The sequence below is a fragment of the Pinus tabuliformis genome, chromosome 2_2 (assembly GCF_031772625.1).
Source record: "Pinus tabuliformis cultivar Carrire ecotype Pingquan chromosome 2_2, CPIR1, whole genome shotgun sequence".
In the NCBI taxonomy this organism is placed as follows: domain Eukaryota; kingdom Viridiplantae; phylum Streptophyta; class Pinopsida; order Pinales; family Pinaceae; genus Pinus; species Pinus tabuliformis.
Window position 1 is genome coordinate 889,379,062 of NC_142300.1, and position 18,093 is coordinate 889,397,154.

Consider the following 18,093-nt stretch of genomic DNA (forward strand, 5'->3'; position numbering starts at 1 on the left):
AGTTTGGCAATAGTTTGGAGGATGGTGGCAATACTCTCTTTGCTTGATTTGTTTTCTTAAAGGTGGCTACCATTTTCTTGGCCAAAGTATGTTCCTTCCCTTTTCCCTTCTCTTACTATTTGCTTTCAAGTTTCTCTTCTATTTGCTGGCATTAATTGGAAGCCATTGAAACCTAAGTTACCTGGAAAATCTGTGAAACCCTAAGCGGAACGTTAAATACAAATTCAGCAACTTACTTGTATTTTTTTCCTTCCTTACCCCCACTGGCTCCCAGTTTTCTTCAAGAACAAGGTAGCGTCTCCACTCCTTTTTCTCCTCCTCCATTTTCTGGGGATGGTTTGTCTTCTATGTAATAGCGTGGCGTTTAACCCTAATAATTATGTAAGGAACAAGTCAGATGCACCATGCAAATCTACGTAAATAGGTAGATTGGGTCAGCTTCCTGTAAAATAAAGAGGTGACACAATCAGAAGAACAAAACCTTCAAATATTCTAAATTGTTTCCACATCTCTTTTTCTTTTTTGAAAAAGATACAATAAACGGCCTCTTCCATAACGCTACTAACGCTGAGATAAAATCAGAATAAGTTATGGGATCTAGAAATTGAGCATCTGTTCCGTCATCCTGCCACATCGAACAAAAAGAAGAAAATGAATTAACCTTCTGTTCAAAGATGTACATACACTGTACAGCTGATCACCATAGAGTAAATGATGTCGAAATCTACAAACACTGCCATGTCCCAGAGAAGGAAGTTCGAACTAGAAAAGGGCAATCTCCAATTAATGCAGAACACCACTGAACCCAGCCATGAAGCAGGACTGGAATCCTGCCTGTAACTCAGAGACCGTGTAAGCAGATTTAAGTTTATCAGTTGTTTCCCCATATTAAGGATAAGGTTGATTATTAATAGTTGTATTAAGGAAGGGGGGCAATAACACGTGGAAGCTTATTGCCCATATCAAATGTACCATGCAAGTTGACCTAAGAAGCTAGCGAGCAATTGGTCCAAACTTCAGGCTATCCCAAATCTAATGTCCAACGAAATCATACAAGAAACAACATATATGTCTATGGAGGTGAGTGTGCAGCAAGGAGCAAAACATTTTTGATGCATTCCAAGTTTTGACTTTTGATGGATTACCATAATAGCTCCAGTTATCTACTCCAATTCAAGAAAACAAATTCAGATAGTTAAGTTTTCATGGACAAAGTCAGGTGTCCCAAGTGTACCAAGGACATTTCCCCCGATATCGGGGAAGGTTTCATATCCAGGCAGAGGTTTCACTTTTCCGTTTGCTCCTACCATTACTGGGTATTTCATTAGGTGACCCTTCATTTCAGTCACCTCGTTGGCACTGAACTGCTTCCAGTAATTTTCAGAGAGAGCCCCAACTCTCCTTACACATTCCAAACTTTCTGGATGCTGAAAGCAATCCTCAACAACTGCAAGATGCTCTGCCCAGAGAGCCATTCTATACCCATATACCTGAAATGGAAAATAAGAAACATGATAAAAATCATTCATACTTACGCTTGAAATAAATTATGTCTAAAATGGAGCCCAAAACAATCCTTGTTCATTGTAAGGCAGGTTATTCTTTAATGCAATTCATACAGTGTACAAATAGAAAGATAGCACAATACAGAAGCAACGAAGCAAAAGGATGAAGCCTAACTAACAAGTCCATTATGATGTTATGGCAGGAGGAGGTTGTATGGAAAATTCCCTCAACTAAAAGCTCGGAACAAAGAAAGACATGAGCTGATTTGGATCTATAATCTCTAAATAAAATTCCAACTAAACTGGATATGTTCACCACTTTCCCTAAAAGTTTAGCTTCCATCTTCATGCAACATCAATTTCAGTAACAACGGGCATGACCTCTAGTAAGTGTGCTTCAGTTTATGTAGGTTGGGTTGTGGTCTAGCAGAAGCTTGATGTGAGTCTACCCCAACTAACCCAGGTTCAATTCTCAGTGTATGCATGGTTGGGCATCCCCAAAGTGACACATGCCAAGAATTTTGCACCCACTCAGGCCAAAATTTGCATAGTTCTTTCAAAAAAATAAAAGAGGGGATGCTTCAGTATGTATTCAGGTTGGGAGGGAGGGAGTGCCTCGGAAAGCAGTTGCTGCAGAGAAAACAAAAATAAACAATACCAAAGCATGATATAAACATGGTACAAAATCTTAAGCCAATCACCTGGCCATGTGGATGGTCTCGCTTTTTAGACCATGTATATTGTGGTTGATATGCACCCATAGCAATCTCAGTATCTCTTGAACCATCCATTGAACGTTGGTTAATATTTGATGACCCTAGAATGATGTACTCATCATCTACAATCATACCCTTTGAATGGACATAAATCATGAAACGACGATTTTTCAGAGCCCGAGCCTGTCACATAAAGAATGTCAGTAAAATTTGAAGGACCTGACATCCAAAAGGACAATATGATATCAGTTTCAGTAACAGTAAAGATTCGTCAATTTTGAACTGAAATTTTTTGAAGCCAGTCCGGCACTTGAAAGTGACTAAACTAAATGCTATTCTGTAAATTACAGGAGAAAGCCATTTTCTACTAAAGGTATCTAACACAAAATATGCTATAAGGCAAATTAGTAATTGAGGACAGCATAGATCATTTTATGTAGAGCAGTTGAGAAAAAAAAAGTGTGGATAAATTACATGAGGTTTATTTTCTAGAACTGCACTTGCAGAAGGTGCTTCATTATCATCCCTTACTTCACGATTCCCAAGACAAAAGAAGTTCAAATAATCCTGAGGATGATATGTCTTTTCCAGACCCGCTTCTTCCAATGCCTTGAAAATAGTCTGATACATCATCTGCATAGTCTGTCCCTGCAATGCCAAATAAAAGCTTAAGATACAAAATTACTGAGTTCTTAAAGCATAAATATTTTATCATTGTAATCTGTAGGTCCAATATAAATGTATATTTATTGAAAAACCCAACAAATTAGTTCAACCAAATATCTCCAATGTTGCTGGGCATTTGGCTAGTTCTGTGCCAACAGGTGACCGGTTCAAATACTCCTGGGTAAGTGCGCTTGTCTACACTGGTGAGTTTACTAGGGATGCCATCCATGAATGTGAAGAAGTATTCCTCAGATTTTCCCATGAGGTTTTCCTTGGAAAAAAATATATATTCATTGAGGTATTGAATGAATTAAAGAAGCTCGATGTGGAGGAATAATCTTAACATATTTTGTAGCCTCAAATCATATTTTGGCACAGCATCCTTCCATTAGAAAAAACTGAATAAAATATATCACAAAGATTTCACAATCAGAAAAATCTATTATAGGTGACCAATTAAGGAATTTTGATCTTTGAAATACATAATAAACACATAAAAGCAACAATAAATGTATATTCAAGCTCAGATTTTTTCAGAAGGAATAAAGGAAATTGGGAAAACTATAGAAATTCAAGGGTATTGAACTATAATGGTAAATCCAAATGAGGATTTTCTAGATGAACCTAGCTGGTTCAAAACGTGTCAGAAATTTTAATGATTTATGTGATGGGTCCGGAAGATAGATCTTTGAATAACTCTATTCACAAAAAGCCTCCATTCAAATAGAAACAAATACATTTTTTTTTTCTTTTTTCTTTTGTTTTGTGAAAAGTTTCTTACTTTTCTTTTACTATAAAACTAAGTACAATAAACATTTTGCAAAGAAAAAAAAGGATACCAAGTGGCCACCACCATAGGCCTTGTTGTCGCTCAAATTGTACACGAGAAAGTGACAACGCTCAGGGCAGGGGTTGTCACTCTGATCACGGCCCTCTTCCTTTAAGTTGTCTCCTTACAACAGGCTAAGCGGGTAGTCCCTATAGATGAAGTGATAAAATCGGGAGACACAACTAAATGGCCTAGCAACTTGGTTAAGAATAATTGGCAAGTTTAATTATTTAGTTTAAAGACCTTTCAAGTGTGAGATCAGTGTCTTTACAAATTATTTACTTCATAATATAGATTAAATTCCAAGTCACCAGATGAACAGTTGCTACGCGGATGAAAACTATCCTATATGAGGTGCAACACCTAAAACTAAGTGAGATGCAGGCTCTTGGTTAATTTTAGTTAGAATGTTTATTCTGGGTGAATCCTTTCTCTTAACTGTTTTGAAGTTAGTCTCAAATGTAGGTTGTAGAGAGAAACTCAAGGGAAGGAGGCTATGGCCTCATTAACAATACCTACCCCAGGGTTCTAACCACCCAAGTGCCTTCGTTCCTACAAGGGATTGCCCACAAGAGAACTACAAAGTCACCGTGTTAACCACAAATGAGGGTCTAAACTTCGCAAGTTGGGTGAGAAAGGTGGTCCTATCTTCCTACAACCAAGCTTATGCTTGGAGGTATATTTTAAATATGCATTTCTAATCCTAGGATGAAATGCAAGATATGAGTGATGTCTTTAAGTGAGATTATTAAATGACCTTTAAGTACTTCAAGTTAAATTACTTAAAATTCAATGCTTACGATGTTCAACACAAGAGCATAAATGAAGTACTTAGAGAACAATTATAGGAACAATCTCTTCTAAAGCAATGTGCCAATAAACCACTTGATTTTCCAATTAAAGTGTCTCAAAACCAATTCAAGATTTATCCAATGAACTAACAATGAGACAAGAAAGCTTTAAACACAATTGGTAACTTCCAATAGAGATTATTCAATTATAAGATTTGAGTGAAGTCACCCTTAAGACCAAAACATTGCTTATAATTGAAATTTTACCTTAATGCTCCAAATATGATGCTCACAAGAGATGTTATAAAGTGATCTTATCAATTAGCAATCTCAACAATAAGGAGCTAGAACAATCTTATTAAAGTGGCATAAGATTGTTCTAGCTCCTTATTGTTGAGATTGCTAATTGATAAGATCACTTTATAATATCTTGTGAGCATCATATTGTTGAAATTTCTAAGCCTATCTGTTAGAAATTTAATCTGCATTCTTCTGGTTTATTTCTTCTACTTGTTAATTTGAACAAGTTATTTAAAACATATAAATAATGAAATAAACACAATACTATCTAAAGATCAACAACTAAAAGAAAACAAACACACAAGTGACATTGTGATTTTTGGACAAATCTTGTTGGAATTTACAGGGTAAGTTCCTCAGAAAGAACACCAAAAGGACACCGCTCACAACCAGATCTCAAATCAATACACCAGTATTTTTGACGTGGTTAAAACCCTCAAAGTGCAAGGAGGGAAACAGTCCACGGCCTGTCCCAACGTGGGTACTACAGGCAATTTATTAATCAAAGAATGAAAATTTACATAAGCTTCTCTCATGCACGGATTACCCGAACAATGACCCTCCATGCGCTTTAAATAGAACTCATGGACCAATCGGGTGTCAAGCCAAGGATCAAGTGTCGGTAATACTGAGGTGAGAGTGAACCGTCAGATCACTACATATCGTGACCGTCGGATTGTAAGTTACAAAATGTACAACGGTAAAGAAACACACTTTACCTAACTCTAACCTAACTCTATACTAGACCAAGTTGAACTTAACTATATCCTATGTGTCGGAATATCCTAACATCCCCCCTTAAGAACAACTTGGGATAGGATTGAAGGATTTACAAATATGACACAATAGGAGAAGGAAGGAGGCACTAGAGCCTATCCCCCCTTAGTGACAACTTCCTGAACTCCAAGCATATATCGAAGTTTAGTGAACTTCGCCTCTGTGAGAGCCTTTGTGAAGATGTCTGCAACCTGATCATCTGTTGGACAATATTGCACTTCAAGAACATGGTCATGAATGAGCTTTCTGATGAAGTGCATGTGTAGTTCAATGTGTTTGCTGCGCTGATGCTGGACTGGATCTTTGCATAGCTGAATGGCACTTTGATTATCACACCAAAGTGTGGTTGGATGCTGCTGCTCAAAGCCAAACTCTGATAGGATCTGACGAAGCCACAAGGCTTCCTTACTAGCTTCCACGGCACCACGATACTCTGCTTCTGCTGACGAAAGAGAAATGGCAGCCTGTTTCTTACAAGCCCATGTAATAGGTCCTGAACCAAGAGTGAAGACATAACCGGCAGTAGACTTCCGATCATCAGGGTCACCAGCCCAATCAGAATCAGTGAAACCAACTAACAGAGGAGCTGCTTTGGCACTGTAATGAATCCCAAACTGTACTGTACCTCGAACATAACGAAGTATTCTTTTAGCTGCTTTCCAATGACTTTCACGGGGGTTTTGCATAAAACGAGCAACAAGGCCAACAGCAAAGGAAAGATCAGGACGAGTATGGGTTAAATACAAGAGTTTTCCGACAAGTTGACGGTATAAGGTAGCATCAACTTCAGGAGAAGTACAAGAGACTGAAAGTTTGACTCCAGACTGAAAGGGAGAAGGGGCTGGCTTACAGTCTTCCATGTGAAAATGACGAAGAATATCACAAGCATACTTGGACTGGGAAAGGAAAATACCCTCCTGGGATTGCAAGACTTGAAGACCGAGAAAATAGTGTAAGTGTCCTAAGTCTGTCATTTCAAATTTCTTTTTAAGGCTGGACTTCACATGGTTTATAAGGTTGGGATCACTACCAGTAAGAATAAGATCATCAACATAAAGAACAAGGATGATAAGAGAGTTGCCCACTTTCTTGGTGTAGACAGTATTGTCAGAATGACACCTAGAAAAGCCAGATTCTAAAAGAAAGCTATCCATTTTGGCATACCAAGCCCGAGGAGCTTGCTTGAGGCCATAAAGGGATTTCTTAAGTCGACAAACAAGGCTGGAGTCTGTTTGTATGAAGCCAATGGGTTGTTCCATATAGATTTTTTCCTGCAAGTCCCCATGCAAGAAGGCAGATTTAACATCCATCTGATGGACTTCCCATTTTAAAGAGGCAGCAAGGGAAAGAACAAGGCGGATAGAGTTCATTTTGGCAACAGGGGAGAAGGTTTCAGTGTAGTCAATGCCTTCAACCTGTGAAAAGCCCTTAGCAACGAGACGAGCTTTATGTTTATCAACTTTCCCATCTGGTCCATACTTGGTTCTGTAAACCCATTTACATCTAACAAGTTTGCGTCCCTTTGGTAGAGGAACAAGATCCCATGTATCATTTGTCATCAATGAATGATATTCTTCATTCATAGCTGCTTCCCAATGTGGATGGCCTGAAGCTTCTGCAAAAGTGTCAGGATCATGATTTACTGGAGCTTGAGCCAGTAAAGAAGAGGCTCTTTCAAACTGAGAACGTGTACGTCGCTGATCTGTAGGATCACCGGCAAGATCACCTGCTGCATCCCGAGTAGCACGGACCCATCTTGGAAGTTGAGGATCCTGAGAAGGTGGGGGAGGATTATCATCCTCGCTTTCATCATCTGAAGAAGAAATGTTTTCAAAAGTAGAAGAGATAGGAAGAGGTGGCACATCCGCCGGACTAGGCTCGCAGGCCGATTTATTTTCATCAAATTTTACATCTCTTCTAATGATAACATTTTTGGACTTAAATGGAATAAGTCTATAACCTTTTACATCTTCAGAATATCCAACAAAAGTACATTTCTCACTCTTAGGTTCTAAAGCTTTATGCTTTTCATCTGGAATATGGGCCCATGCTTCACTTCCAAACACACGAAAGTGACTTACATCTGGTTTAATGGAACTCCAAGCTTCTTCTGGAGTGATATTCTCTAGAACCTTAGTAGGAGTGCGATTGATTATATAATTTGCACAATTAATTGCTTCGGCCCAAAAACTAAGACTGAGTCCTTTAGATTGCAGCATACAATTAGCCATTTCCTTTAAGGTGCGATTTTTCCTTTCAGCTACACCATTTTGTTGTGGAGTGTATGGAACAGTATGTTGCATTTGAATTCCATTTTCGGTGCAAAAGTTGATGAATGTGTTTTTAACATATTCTCCACCATTATCAGTTCTTAGCTTAAGAATTTGATGTCCAGATTGTTTTTCAACAAAGGCTTTGAAGGCCAAAAAGGTGTTAAATACTTCGCTCTTGAGTTTTAAGAAGTATACCCAAGTGCGTCTGGAGAAATCATCAATGAAAGTTAAGAAGTACTTGCAGCCAGAGAATGAAGCAACAGGAAGAGGACCACATAAATCACTGTGCACAAGCTGTAAAGGGGCTGAGGCGTGCCAAGAGGCACGTTTGTCAAAACTGTCCCGATGATGTTTTCCGAGTACACATCCGGAACAAACACCATCTCTGCAAGATACCATAGGAAGACCTGTCACCATATTTTCTTTACATAGATGCTGAAGGGAGCGATAGTTTAAGTGACCAAATCGCTCATGCCAAAGTTTGCTCACTTCATCATTATGAGCAACAAATACTGAGGGAAGATTTGATGACCCAAAGTTGTGAAACTTATACAACCTTTTGGAATCATCAGCAAGACCAGTAGCTAGAATCTGTTTAGGATCTTTTAGATCCTTGATTACAACATCATGAGGTGAAAATTCAACAATTTTACCTTCACCTGAATGAGTTATCTGATAGACAGATAGAAGGTTGCAGGATAAGGTTGGAACACATAATACATCATTAAACTGACCATTGTCTAGATGAACAGTTCCAGTCCCTACAACATTAAGAGATCTATCATCACCAACATATATATTTTTGGTGTTACAATCATTTAAAGAAGAAAACATGGCTTGGTTTTTGGCCATGTGACAAGAGGCTCCAGAATCAATGAGCCACTCATGAGAATGAGAAGAAGAAGAAGATACATTTAATGCATAACCAGACTGAGATGATTGACAATGACATGCAGAAAGTGCCATTCCGGAAGTTGAAGTTGAAGTAGGCTCCACATGGATGTTATGTTTCTTCATTGCGGCTTCCAAGGCTTCCATCTTCTTAAAGCATTTAGATTCTAAGTGGCCATCTCGATTACAAAAGTTACAATGTCTATCAGTCTTCTTCCATTTGTTTTTATTGGTCTTATCATTTTGCTGAAATGATCTTTCATTTTGAGGCTGAAATGGTTTAGGACCATTCTTTTGAGGATATGACTTCTTAGGATTCTTTGAATTTGGTTGCTGCTGGGCGGCTAACGCTTTCGTGGAAGAGTTTCCAAGATTAAGAAGACCAAGGTGTAAGAGTTTTTCTTGTTCTCTTATTAAGGAATCACAAAAGGAGTCAAAGGAAGGGGCCTTGTAGTCTTTTCCTTGACAAATGAAAGCTTCCCTTGTAGAATGGAAAGTGGAAACAAATACAGAGTAGGCTGGTCCCAACTTAGTAAGGATGGAATAAATAAGGTTACCATCTTCTTTCTTAACTTTAACACCTTCCAAGAGATATCTAAGGGTCTTGAATTTGGACAAGAAATCTTCAATGCAAGAAAAATTATTAGGATCCAAAGTAAGCAACTCATTTTCAAGTTGATGGGCTCTAATTTCATTTTTAATCCCAAAAACTTTAGCGAGTTTTTCTAATGCTTCATGAGGAGTCTCAAGTTCTGCAATGTGGAATCTAAGATCAGGAGAAATAGACATCCCTATCAAACCACGTGCTTGATCTTGTCTATTTTCCCATTTTGCAACCTTGTCTTCATCTTTTGGTTTCTTCTCTTGGTCTGTGGCTATTCTGAAGAGACCTTTACTTCTAAGTAAATCTTCCATGTAGGCTACCCATTGGAAGTAGTTAGTGCTGTCAAGAATGACTTGGCATGGACTTTTCATTTTAAAAAAAACTGAAGCTGAAGATGCTGAAAGTAAGTTTTCCAATGGATAGATCTCGAAAAAATAGGCGGTTTTAAAAAAAACGGCTCTGAAAAAGGCTTCCGGATGAAAAAGTTATGGCTTTTTGAAAAAAAATTGTTGAAGTTGCCGGCAAAGTGCGCGAATGTGCGGGAATGAAAAAATCCGCCCCCACAAAATGGAGACTTGAACCCAAGACCTCTACTCTCTTAAAATAGCTTTGAACCAATTGATCTATACAAAAAATTTGAGAGAGAGAGAGAGAGAGAGGGGGGGGGGCCTTGGTTTGCGTGCTTGCCTTGAGAAAGCTCTTTTTCCCTACAAAACACAAAACACAAAACCCAACACGAATATGCAAAGAAAAACGAACCTTGCGGCTCGAAGTTAGCTTTAGCCAAAAAACTAGAAATTTAAAAAAAAAAAATCTCAAAGTTAGCTTTAGCCGAAAAACTAAATATTTTTCTCAATGTTTCTGATTTTCCGAGATCACACTAAGGTGCAGGGAAAAGAGCATACGCATGAGAAAAATCCTTCCTTTCTGTTTCTGATTTGCCCAGATCGCACAGAGTCGCAGGGCAAAGAGCATACGCAGAAATGAAAGGTATAGATCCGGTAAAAAAAAGGCTAAATAAACCGAAACCGAAATAAGCAGAGAGAAAATAACAGTAAACTGCAAAAAAAACACTGTATACCTCCCGATCTGAAAAATGACGCAGCTAGGGCTACCGGAAACCTTTTCGCGTGAAACGAAAGGGGTTCCTCACTGGAACAGATGCTCCGAACGCAACAGAGCAGTCCTCTCGGCCCGAAAGCAGTCAGAAACAGCAGATCTAGGAAACGACAGCCGCATGCAGTTCTACCGGCTTCAGATTTGGATCACCAACGGACGCGGCCCTCAAATAGCTCTGATACCATGTTGGAATTTACAGGGTAAGTTCCTCAGAAAGAACACCAAAAGGACACCGCTCACAACCAGATCTCAAATCAATACACCAGTATTTTTGACGTGGTTAAAACCCTCAAAGTGCAAGGAGGGAAACAGTGCACGGCCTGTCCCAACGTGGGTACTACAGGCAATTTATTAATCAAAGAATGAAAATTTACATAAGCTTCTCTCATGCACGGATTACCCGAACAATGACCCTCCATGCGCTTTAAATAGAACTCATGGACCAATCGGGTGTCAAGCCACGGATCAAGTGTCGGTAATACCGAGGTGAGAGTGAACCGTCGGATCACTACATATCGTGACCGTCGGATTGTAAGTTACAAAATGTACAACGGTAAAGAAACACACTTTACCTAACTCTATACTAGACCAAGTTGAACTTAACTATATCCTATGTGTCGGAATATCCTAACAAATCTCCCTGGAAAAACCCAATGCGGGAAAACGATGCAACTACTCTGAGGTTTATTATGATGCAGTATTTCCTTGAGTACAACTGGGTGCCAAACTGGCTCACCCGACAGAGAAAAATAACTGGCAGCAATACCTCTCTATTCAGAAATAGGTATTCAGAAAACCTGTCTCACGAAACTCTCTCCAACGACTCTGAAGCACTGCGCTGGCCCTTCTAGCCTCTGTGTCAGCCCCAAACCCCTCTACGTCAACCCTCTAAGGCATTGCGCAGCCTCTAGGACCCTCTGCATCACTCCAACTGCTCTCTACGTGGATGACACAGTCCCTCCAGCCTCTGCGTGGCCTGCTCTAGCTGCTGCTTCTCGCTCTCTGCTTCTGCGCTAGTCTCTTGGCACTGTCTCTGCCTCTCTGTCTAGTACTCATTGCCCCTCACTACTGATCACTGATTCGACTTTGCTTAGCAACCCCGCTCTAGCAAATCGAATGACTGATCACTCTGGTGTATCTTCCAACTGACCCTCAAGCCTCTTATACTTTTCCTATTGGTCCTTCAACGGCCGAGATTAAATCTCTAATTAATGGCTAAGATTAGGTTTGGCTTGATCCATGACTTTTGGAACCTTCTAACCCAGTTTTATATTAATACCCATTAATATTTTATTTTCCCTAAGTTTAGACTTAGGAACTCCATTAAAAATATTAATTATTTTAATATCACCCAAACTGGGTACAATCTGTCCAAACCATTTCTGGGTCTTGGAGATCTCATGTGCTTTAGCCTCTCCACCAATTTTCATGGCTAGAGAACATCCAATACTACCCCAAATCAACACATATTTGGATCATAAAGGTAAAATTTCAAATATAAGCAATGTTGTGGTATTAAGGGTGACTTCACTCAAATCTTATAATTGAATAATCTCTATTGGTAGTTATCGATTGTGTTTAACGCTTTCTTGTCTCATTGTTAGTTCATTGGATAAATCTTGAATTGGTTTTGAGACACTTTAATTGGAAAATCAAGTGGTTTATTGGCACATTGCTTTAGTTGAGATTGTTCCTATAATTTTTCTCTAAGTACTTCATTTATGCTCGTGTTGAACATCATAAGCATTGAATCTTAAGTAATTTAACTTGAAGTACTTAAAGGTCATTTAATAATCTCACTTAAAGACATCACTCATATCTTGCACTTTCATCCTAGGATTAGAAGTGCACATTTAAAATATACCTCCAACCATAAGCTTGGTTGTAAGAAGATAGGACCACCTTTCTCACCTAGCTTTTGAAGTTTAGACCCTCATTTGTGGTTAACATGGTGACCTTGCAGTTCTCTTGTGGGCAATCCCTTGTAGGAACAAAGACACTTGTCAAATGCCATGGGTACAAGGATAACAATAATGGGGGATGTGCACATATTGGGTATATAGATGTAGGATTGAGAAATCGTGGATACATGAGTTACCTCAGCCTTTGTTCTTCCACCCCTCTTTATTTTCCTTTCACCTTTTCTTGATTTTTCTTTGTATTATTGCTTGGAGCTCTAGGAAATGAGAGCATGTTGTGAATTATATAGATCTGTTATTACACCCTTAAGGTGGGGCAATTCATCACCCACCATGGGTTGGGACATGCATGGGTTCCTTAAACATATGGGGGCACTCATATGGCCCTAGGAATCAAGGTGATGGCCACGATAGGGGGTAGAGCTCATGTTTCGTTTTTTCCCACGTGCTAATTAATGTCTCAACCATCTTTTGCACTTTAAAATATTCTTTTCTTTTTGTTTCTTGCTTGTGGCCATGATATTCTTTTATCTTTGTTTTAGCTACATCAACCTCTGGGGCAACATTTCCAACCCTGACCCAGATATGTGGACAAGAGGAGGGGGAGTGTCAGTGCCTTGTAGACCCAATGATCATGTGGATCCAGAAAAGGAGAATGATGAAATAGGGCTTGTAATATGCAGAGGGAAGTGAAAAATGTGGAACAAGAAAACGAGACTGTTACTGCTCAAACTAGCAGGGGTCCTAGGAGGGGATCCTATGGAGCTACTACTAAGTCAAGTGGCAATAATGGAGCAATAGCCCACTATCACCTCAGCTATAGCTCCCTACTCTTTACAGACTTTCATCGATGGAAGGAGACCCGATATAATAAAAGGAATCTCAAGGTTGAATATATCAATGAATATGTGGAGAGTGATTCCTAGAACCTATTTACAAGAGAGACTCAATTAAATGGTTTACTTGCTTAAGAAGCAAGGTGATGGGCTCTCTAGGAAGGGCTAAGAGGATACTTAAGCCTAGGTTTGGAGAATATCCCTTGACAAGAGGTGTCCTAGACCTAAGAATCCTTAAGGAGAAGTGGCTTCTATGTGATCCTTGTAGAATTTGAGTTACGAGGTTGCGAGACCACAAAGAACCCAAGTGGACCCAAACTAGGTCAAGGGTGTGGAGTTGATCAACAAAAGAGGGGCTTGACCTAGTTAGGGAGGAGAATAGGATCAAAGGACTAATTTTCTTTTGAAATTTGAATGCAATGATCCAAATGAGGACACTAACCCAAATCAACCTAGGGAGAGAAATGATCCTCGAGCTAAGGCTTGCAATATCTCAAGATTCCACCATCGAATTGTGCTCAAACTTGGAGGACCCTTGAGAAGACCCCAACACAGTTGTGGACCAATTTTCAAGGTGTTTGGATGGCTACAAAAGATTTCGCTTGATGCCCTAGGTGACCTACTAGGGTTAGGCCTAGAAAGAGAAGAAAAGGTGAAGAATAATGTTCTTTTGTGATCACCTTTGGACTAGATCAGTGCCTAGCCTATTGGGAGAATGGAGTCTAATGGAAACAATGTTTAGAGATGCTTAATTCCAATCAAGGAGTTCCCCAACAACTTTGCATGACAAAAGCAACAACTAGGTTACAAGGGAAATTTATACTTCTAATTATTTGCAAATGATGACTTATCAAGATAATGCATGAGCAATCATGTATCCCTAGGACAATAATCCACCATACATTTCAACAATCAATATGAAAAATCCCTCACAAAGACAAGGTCAACAACTTCGCATAAGCCCAAGAGCAGCTACACTAGCTTCATGAATGAAAATATTCCATAGATCATTTTATGAGACAAAATTACAAGATAAGCATGAAAAGAGTACTCACAATGTACAATGAAATTATTCCAATCATCAAGTGCAAGAAAAGCGAAGCTCCAAGATAGAAAAATCAAGATCTTCCAAACATCGAAATGCATTATCTCTCCAAGTCGTCTATCCAAAAGGGCTAGCGAAATCTCAAGAGATAGAAATCCAATCCAAGCGATAATGAGATGAATGAATGCGCCTCTCATCTATTTATACAATCCAACAGGGGATTTGAATGACATACTTTGCATAATTTAGCCCCAAGTAATAAAATAAATTACAATAATGATATAACTTCGTGACAAGCCCACCAAGATAGCTCCAAAATAGAAAGATAGGCCAAGCTCGTCTCAATTCCCAAACACTTTGGCTCCAACTAATGCTGTTGAGCCAGACTCATCTTCTGAGGATGAGGGAAGTGAAGAGGGAGAGAGTGAGGATGAAGAAATTGATGAGCAGGCTAACCTTGTGGAATCTAACATCTTCAACATTTTGCTGGGGGGCTCTTACACACACCCTCCCATTAGTGAGGTCACCCTTAAGGAAGAAAAGGAAGAATCCATTCTTAACTCTGATAGCAAGGGAAGGTTCAAAGGGGTCCAATATTCACGAAAGGAAAATAACAAAGACCCTACAACCTCTAAGGAACCATCTAAAGAAGACTCATTGCCCAAGCAAGCCCCTCCCAAGGAGTCTCTCCCTGAAATTCCTCCCAAGAAGGATCCCCCAACCAAAGCCAATTCAAAAAAGGATCCTCCAAGGAAGGAAAACATCAAGAAGAAAGAGAAGGGAAAAGAGGCTAAGCTTGACATTGACATAGGGCTTCCCTAGGAAAAATAACCATACCCGTTCCTTTGAAAGAGATTGCAAAACTTCCTGAGCAACAACAACAAATCAAGAAGTCCCTAGGTATTCAAGAAGAAGAATTACCCAAAGACTTACAAAACTATCAGGTTCCTGATCGAAACCCTGGGTGTGAACCATTTATGCTCACTTTGGCTATCAATGACCTCTTCTTACACAATTGTATGTTAGACTCAAGGGCTTCTGCAAATATCATGCCCTTAAAAGTTATGAAGCAATTGGGTCTCAGCATCACTCGGTCGTATAAGAAGGTATGTGGTTTTAACTCCAAGCCTGTGGAGGTGGAAGGTCTCATAAAGGACCTTAAGGTTTCTTTGGCTAGGAACCCCGACATATCCCTTCTCATGGATGTTGTTGTCATTGATATTCCTGATGTGTGGGGAATGCTATTATCTAGGAAATGGGGGGCTACCGTTGGGGGTCATGTTCAAATGGACTTATCATATGCTACCATCCCACAATCTGATGGAACCCCTTTTATCCTTTATAGGGAACCCACCTACCTCTCTCATGTGATTAAGCCTAGACCATATTACGAAACACATGAAATTGAGAAGCCTTCTCCTATTCTCCCGGCTCAAGAAGTCTGTATTCTCAAACGACCAATTTCTAAAACAAGCAGAAAGTGGAAGCCTAAAAAGGAATATAACGCCAGGGACTTGGTCTTGGTTGATAGAGACCCAATGCCTATCAAGATTCATGGAAAAGTTGGGCAGGACTATTATTACATTGTTGAACTCAATGACGAACTTTGGCCCAAGCCGGTAAAATTAAGTCGTATCACCCCTTTCCTTGAGACTTGATATTGTATCATATGCATGGTAGAGTAGGATGCATTGCATGTTGATTTTGCATTGGAACTAATGTCATATGATTTTTCTTATGGTAGATTAGCTGCATTTAGATTTTAAAATAAAAAAACCTGCATTTTATTTCTATGAGTCAATTTTATGGACCTAATCCAAGCATGTGCGATAATGAGATGCCGCGAAAGCATGTTGCCCTGTGTTTTTCATCTATTATATGTGCAGGTAACAGGTCTGCGGTAACCAAGAGATTGCTGGAGTTCTCGTGACCTCTCGTTCGAGTAGCTTCGTCCAATGTTGCACGAAGCGGGAGCGAAGCGGAAGCGAAAGCGGAAGCGCGGAAGCGTCATTTTCCAAAAATCTAGGAAGCGAAGCGTCCGCGGAAGCGTCTGCTATATATATATATATATTTTTATATTTTTTTGCATTTATACTCAAAACAAACATCCCAAATACCAAATTAATTGTAGAAGACATGAAAACATGCATATTTTTGCATAAATCAAGATAGATATGGCATCCATGATTCCATTGTAGTTACTAGTATGTACAACAATCATCTATATTCTAGCTATTACAAACATACATCAAATTTTTAAGCATATTATAAAACATAAAACATTTAAGCATATTATAAAACATAAAACATAGAGCATATTATGATTTATCTAGCAAGTGAGCAACTGTCAACATTTGTCATGTCCAAAATTCAAATAATAATGTTTACAAAATATGTCACTTGGTCACCGCCAAGCCAAAAAGGTTCAAAATTCAAATTCACAAGTCTACAAGTCTAATGAGTAATCTATGACAAAAAGTAGTAGATTGTGAATATATCTACTAATCTCTCCTCCTTCCACCACGAATAGAACGTGGTGGCGGGCCTCCACGTGGTGGCAATGAAGAAGATGGTGCCTGTGGAAGTCGTGGCACTGAAACTGATGAAGAAGAACCCCCTGCTGTTGGTGTTGAACCATGGAACCTAGGAACCAAGGGACCAGATGGGGGTGGGGGTGCTGGCATATCAACACGGTCATCATCATCCTAGAATCGCTCAAAAAATTCATGCAAAAAAAAAAAACACTAGTTAACAAAAAAATTAAAAACATGAATTAGAGAAATGCTTTATAAGGGAAAATTGGAAAATTCATACCACAATGGACATACCTGGATAAGAGCATCCTCTAATTGCTCTAGTCGCAACACTCCATCCTCCAAATTGGGCTCCTCTGGATTCTTGTCCCAAATCAACAAGTCTTTATTAGACTTTGCATCTTCACAGTAATGGGACAACAATCGCAAGTTGTAATGAACATAAACCAAGCTCTCTGCCCGGTCTAAACTCAACCTGTTCCTTTTAACACTGTGGATGAAAGAATAAGAGCTCCAACACCTCTCTGCAGAAGAAGTGTTTACCACCTGTGATAGCACCCGCAATGCCAAACTCTGTAGAAGTGGAGTACCCCCTCCATGCATGTTCCACCACTCAAGAGCAGAAAAAGTCTCTCGATCTTTAATTGCATGCATGCTCCCAAATGGACCAGTGTTGAGCGTATAGTTGCTCACCTGTCTCCGTACCAATGCAGCGTCCTCCTCATCAGGGATTAATTTACTCAATGCAGCCATATATTTTTGGTGAACCTCTTGATCTTGGTGTGGTTTTCTCCTGCTTCCCCCCCCAGGTGCTGGTGTTGAAAGCCATGATGGATGATAGTATTTAGGTGTCAAAACATATGCTAATGCATGCAATGGAATATTTAGCATTTCCCATCGGTTTTGCACCTCTACACGAATATAATTGTACAAGGTGGTATCTCTCGGCTCAACAATGTCTTTAATCTGCCCCAACATGCTATCCATTTGCTCATACACCTCCCCAATTACTAGTCGATCTGAATCTGCAAACTTGATCATGTAATAAATTGGTTTGGTGAATTGCAAAACATATTTAACCTGTGACCAATAGTAACTGTCAAGAACAGTGTCCTTGACTGCATTAGCACCATCTGTGTCAGTGTTAATTTCATCCCATGTTTCAGCACACACCAGATTAGTTAAAGCTTGTCTCACCTTCACTAGCCGCCTAAAGGTGAGGTAATAACTAGCAAATCTTGTCTTTGCAATTTTAAGCAATTGCAACTTGGAGTAAGTGCCATAGAAG

At 39.4% G+C, this 18,093-nt stretch overlaps 1 protein-coding gene across 2 annotated transcripts in view; it reads right to left on the reverse strand.

The window, feature by feature from the left end:
• Positions 1-403: 403 nt before the first annotated feature.
• The window catches only part of LOC149195879 (phospholipase D gamma 1-like), a 290,017-nt gene continuing 272,327 nt past the window's right edge, over positions 404-18,093 (reverse strand). For both annotated transcript variants that reach the window (XM_089405437.1, XM_089405438.1), the window contains 3 exons: positions 2,696-2,869; positions 2,207-2,404; positions 404-1,490 (listed from right to left, as the gene is read on the reverse strand). In XM_089405437.1, coding sequence (XP_089261563.1) covers positions 1,188-1,490; positions 2,207-2,404; positions 2,696-2,869 — 675 coding nt within the window. In that variant the 3' untranslated portion in view covers positions 404-1,187. The remainder of the gene's footprint in view (positions 1,491-2,206; positions 2,405-2,695; positions 2,870-18,093) is intronic.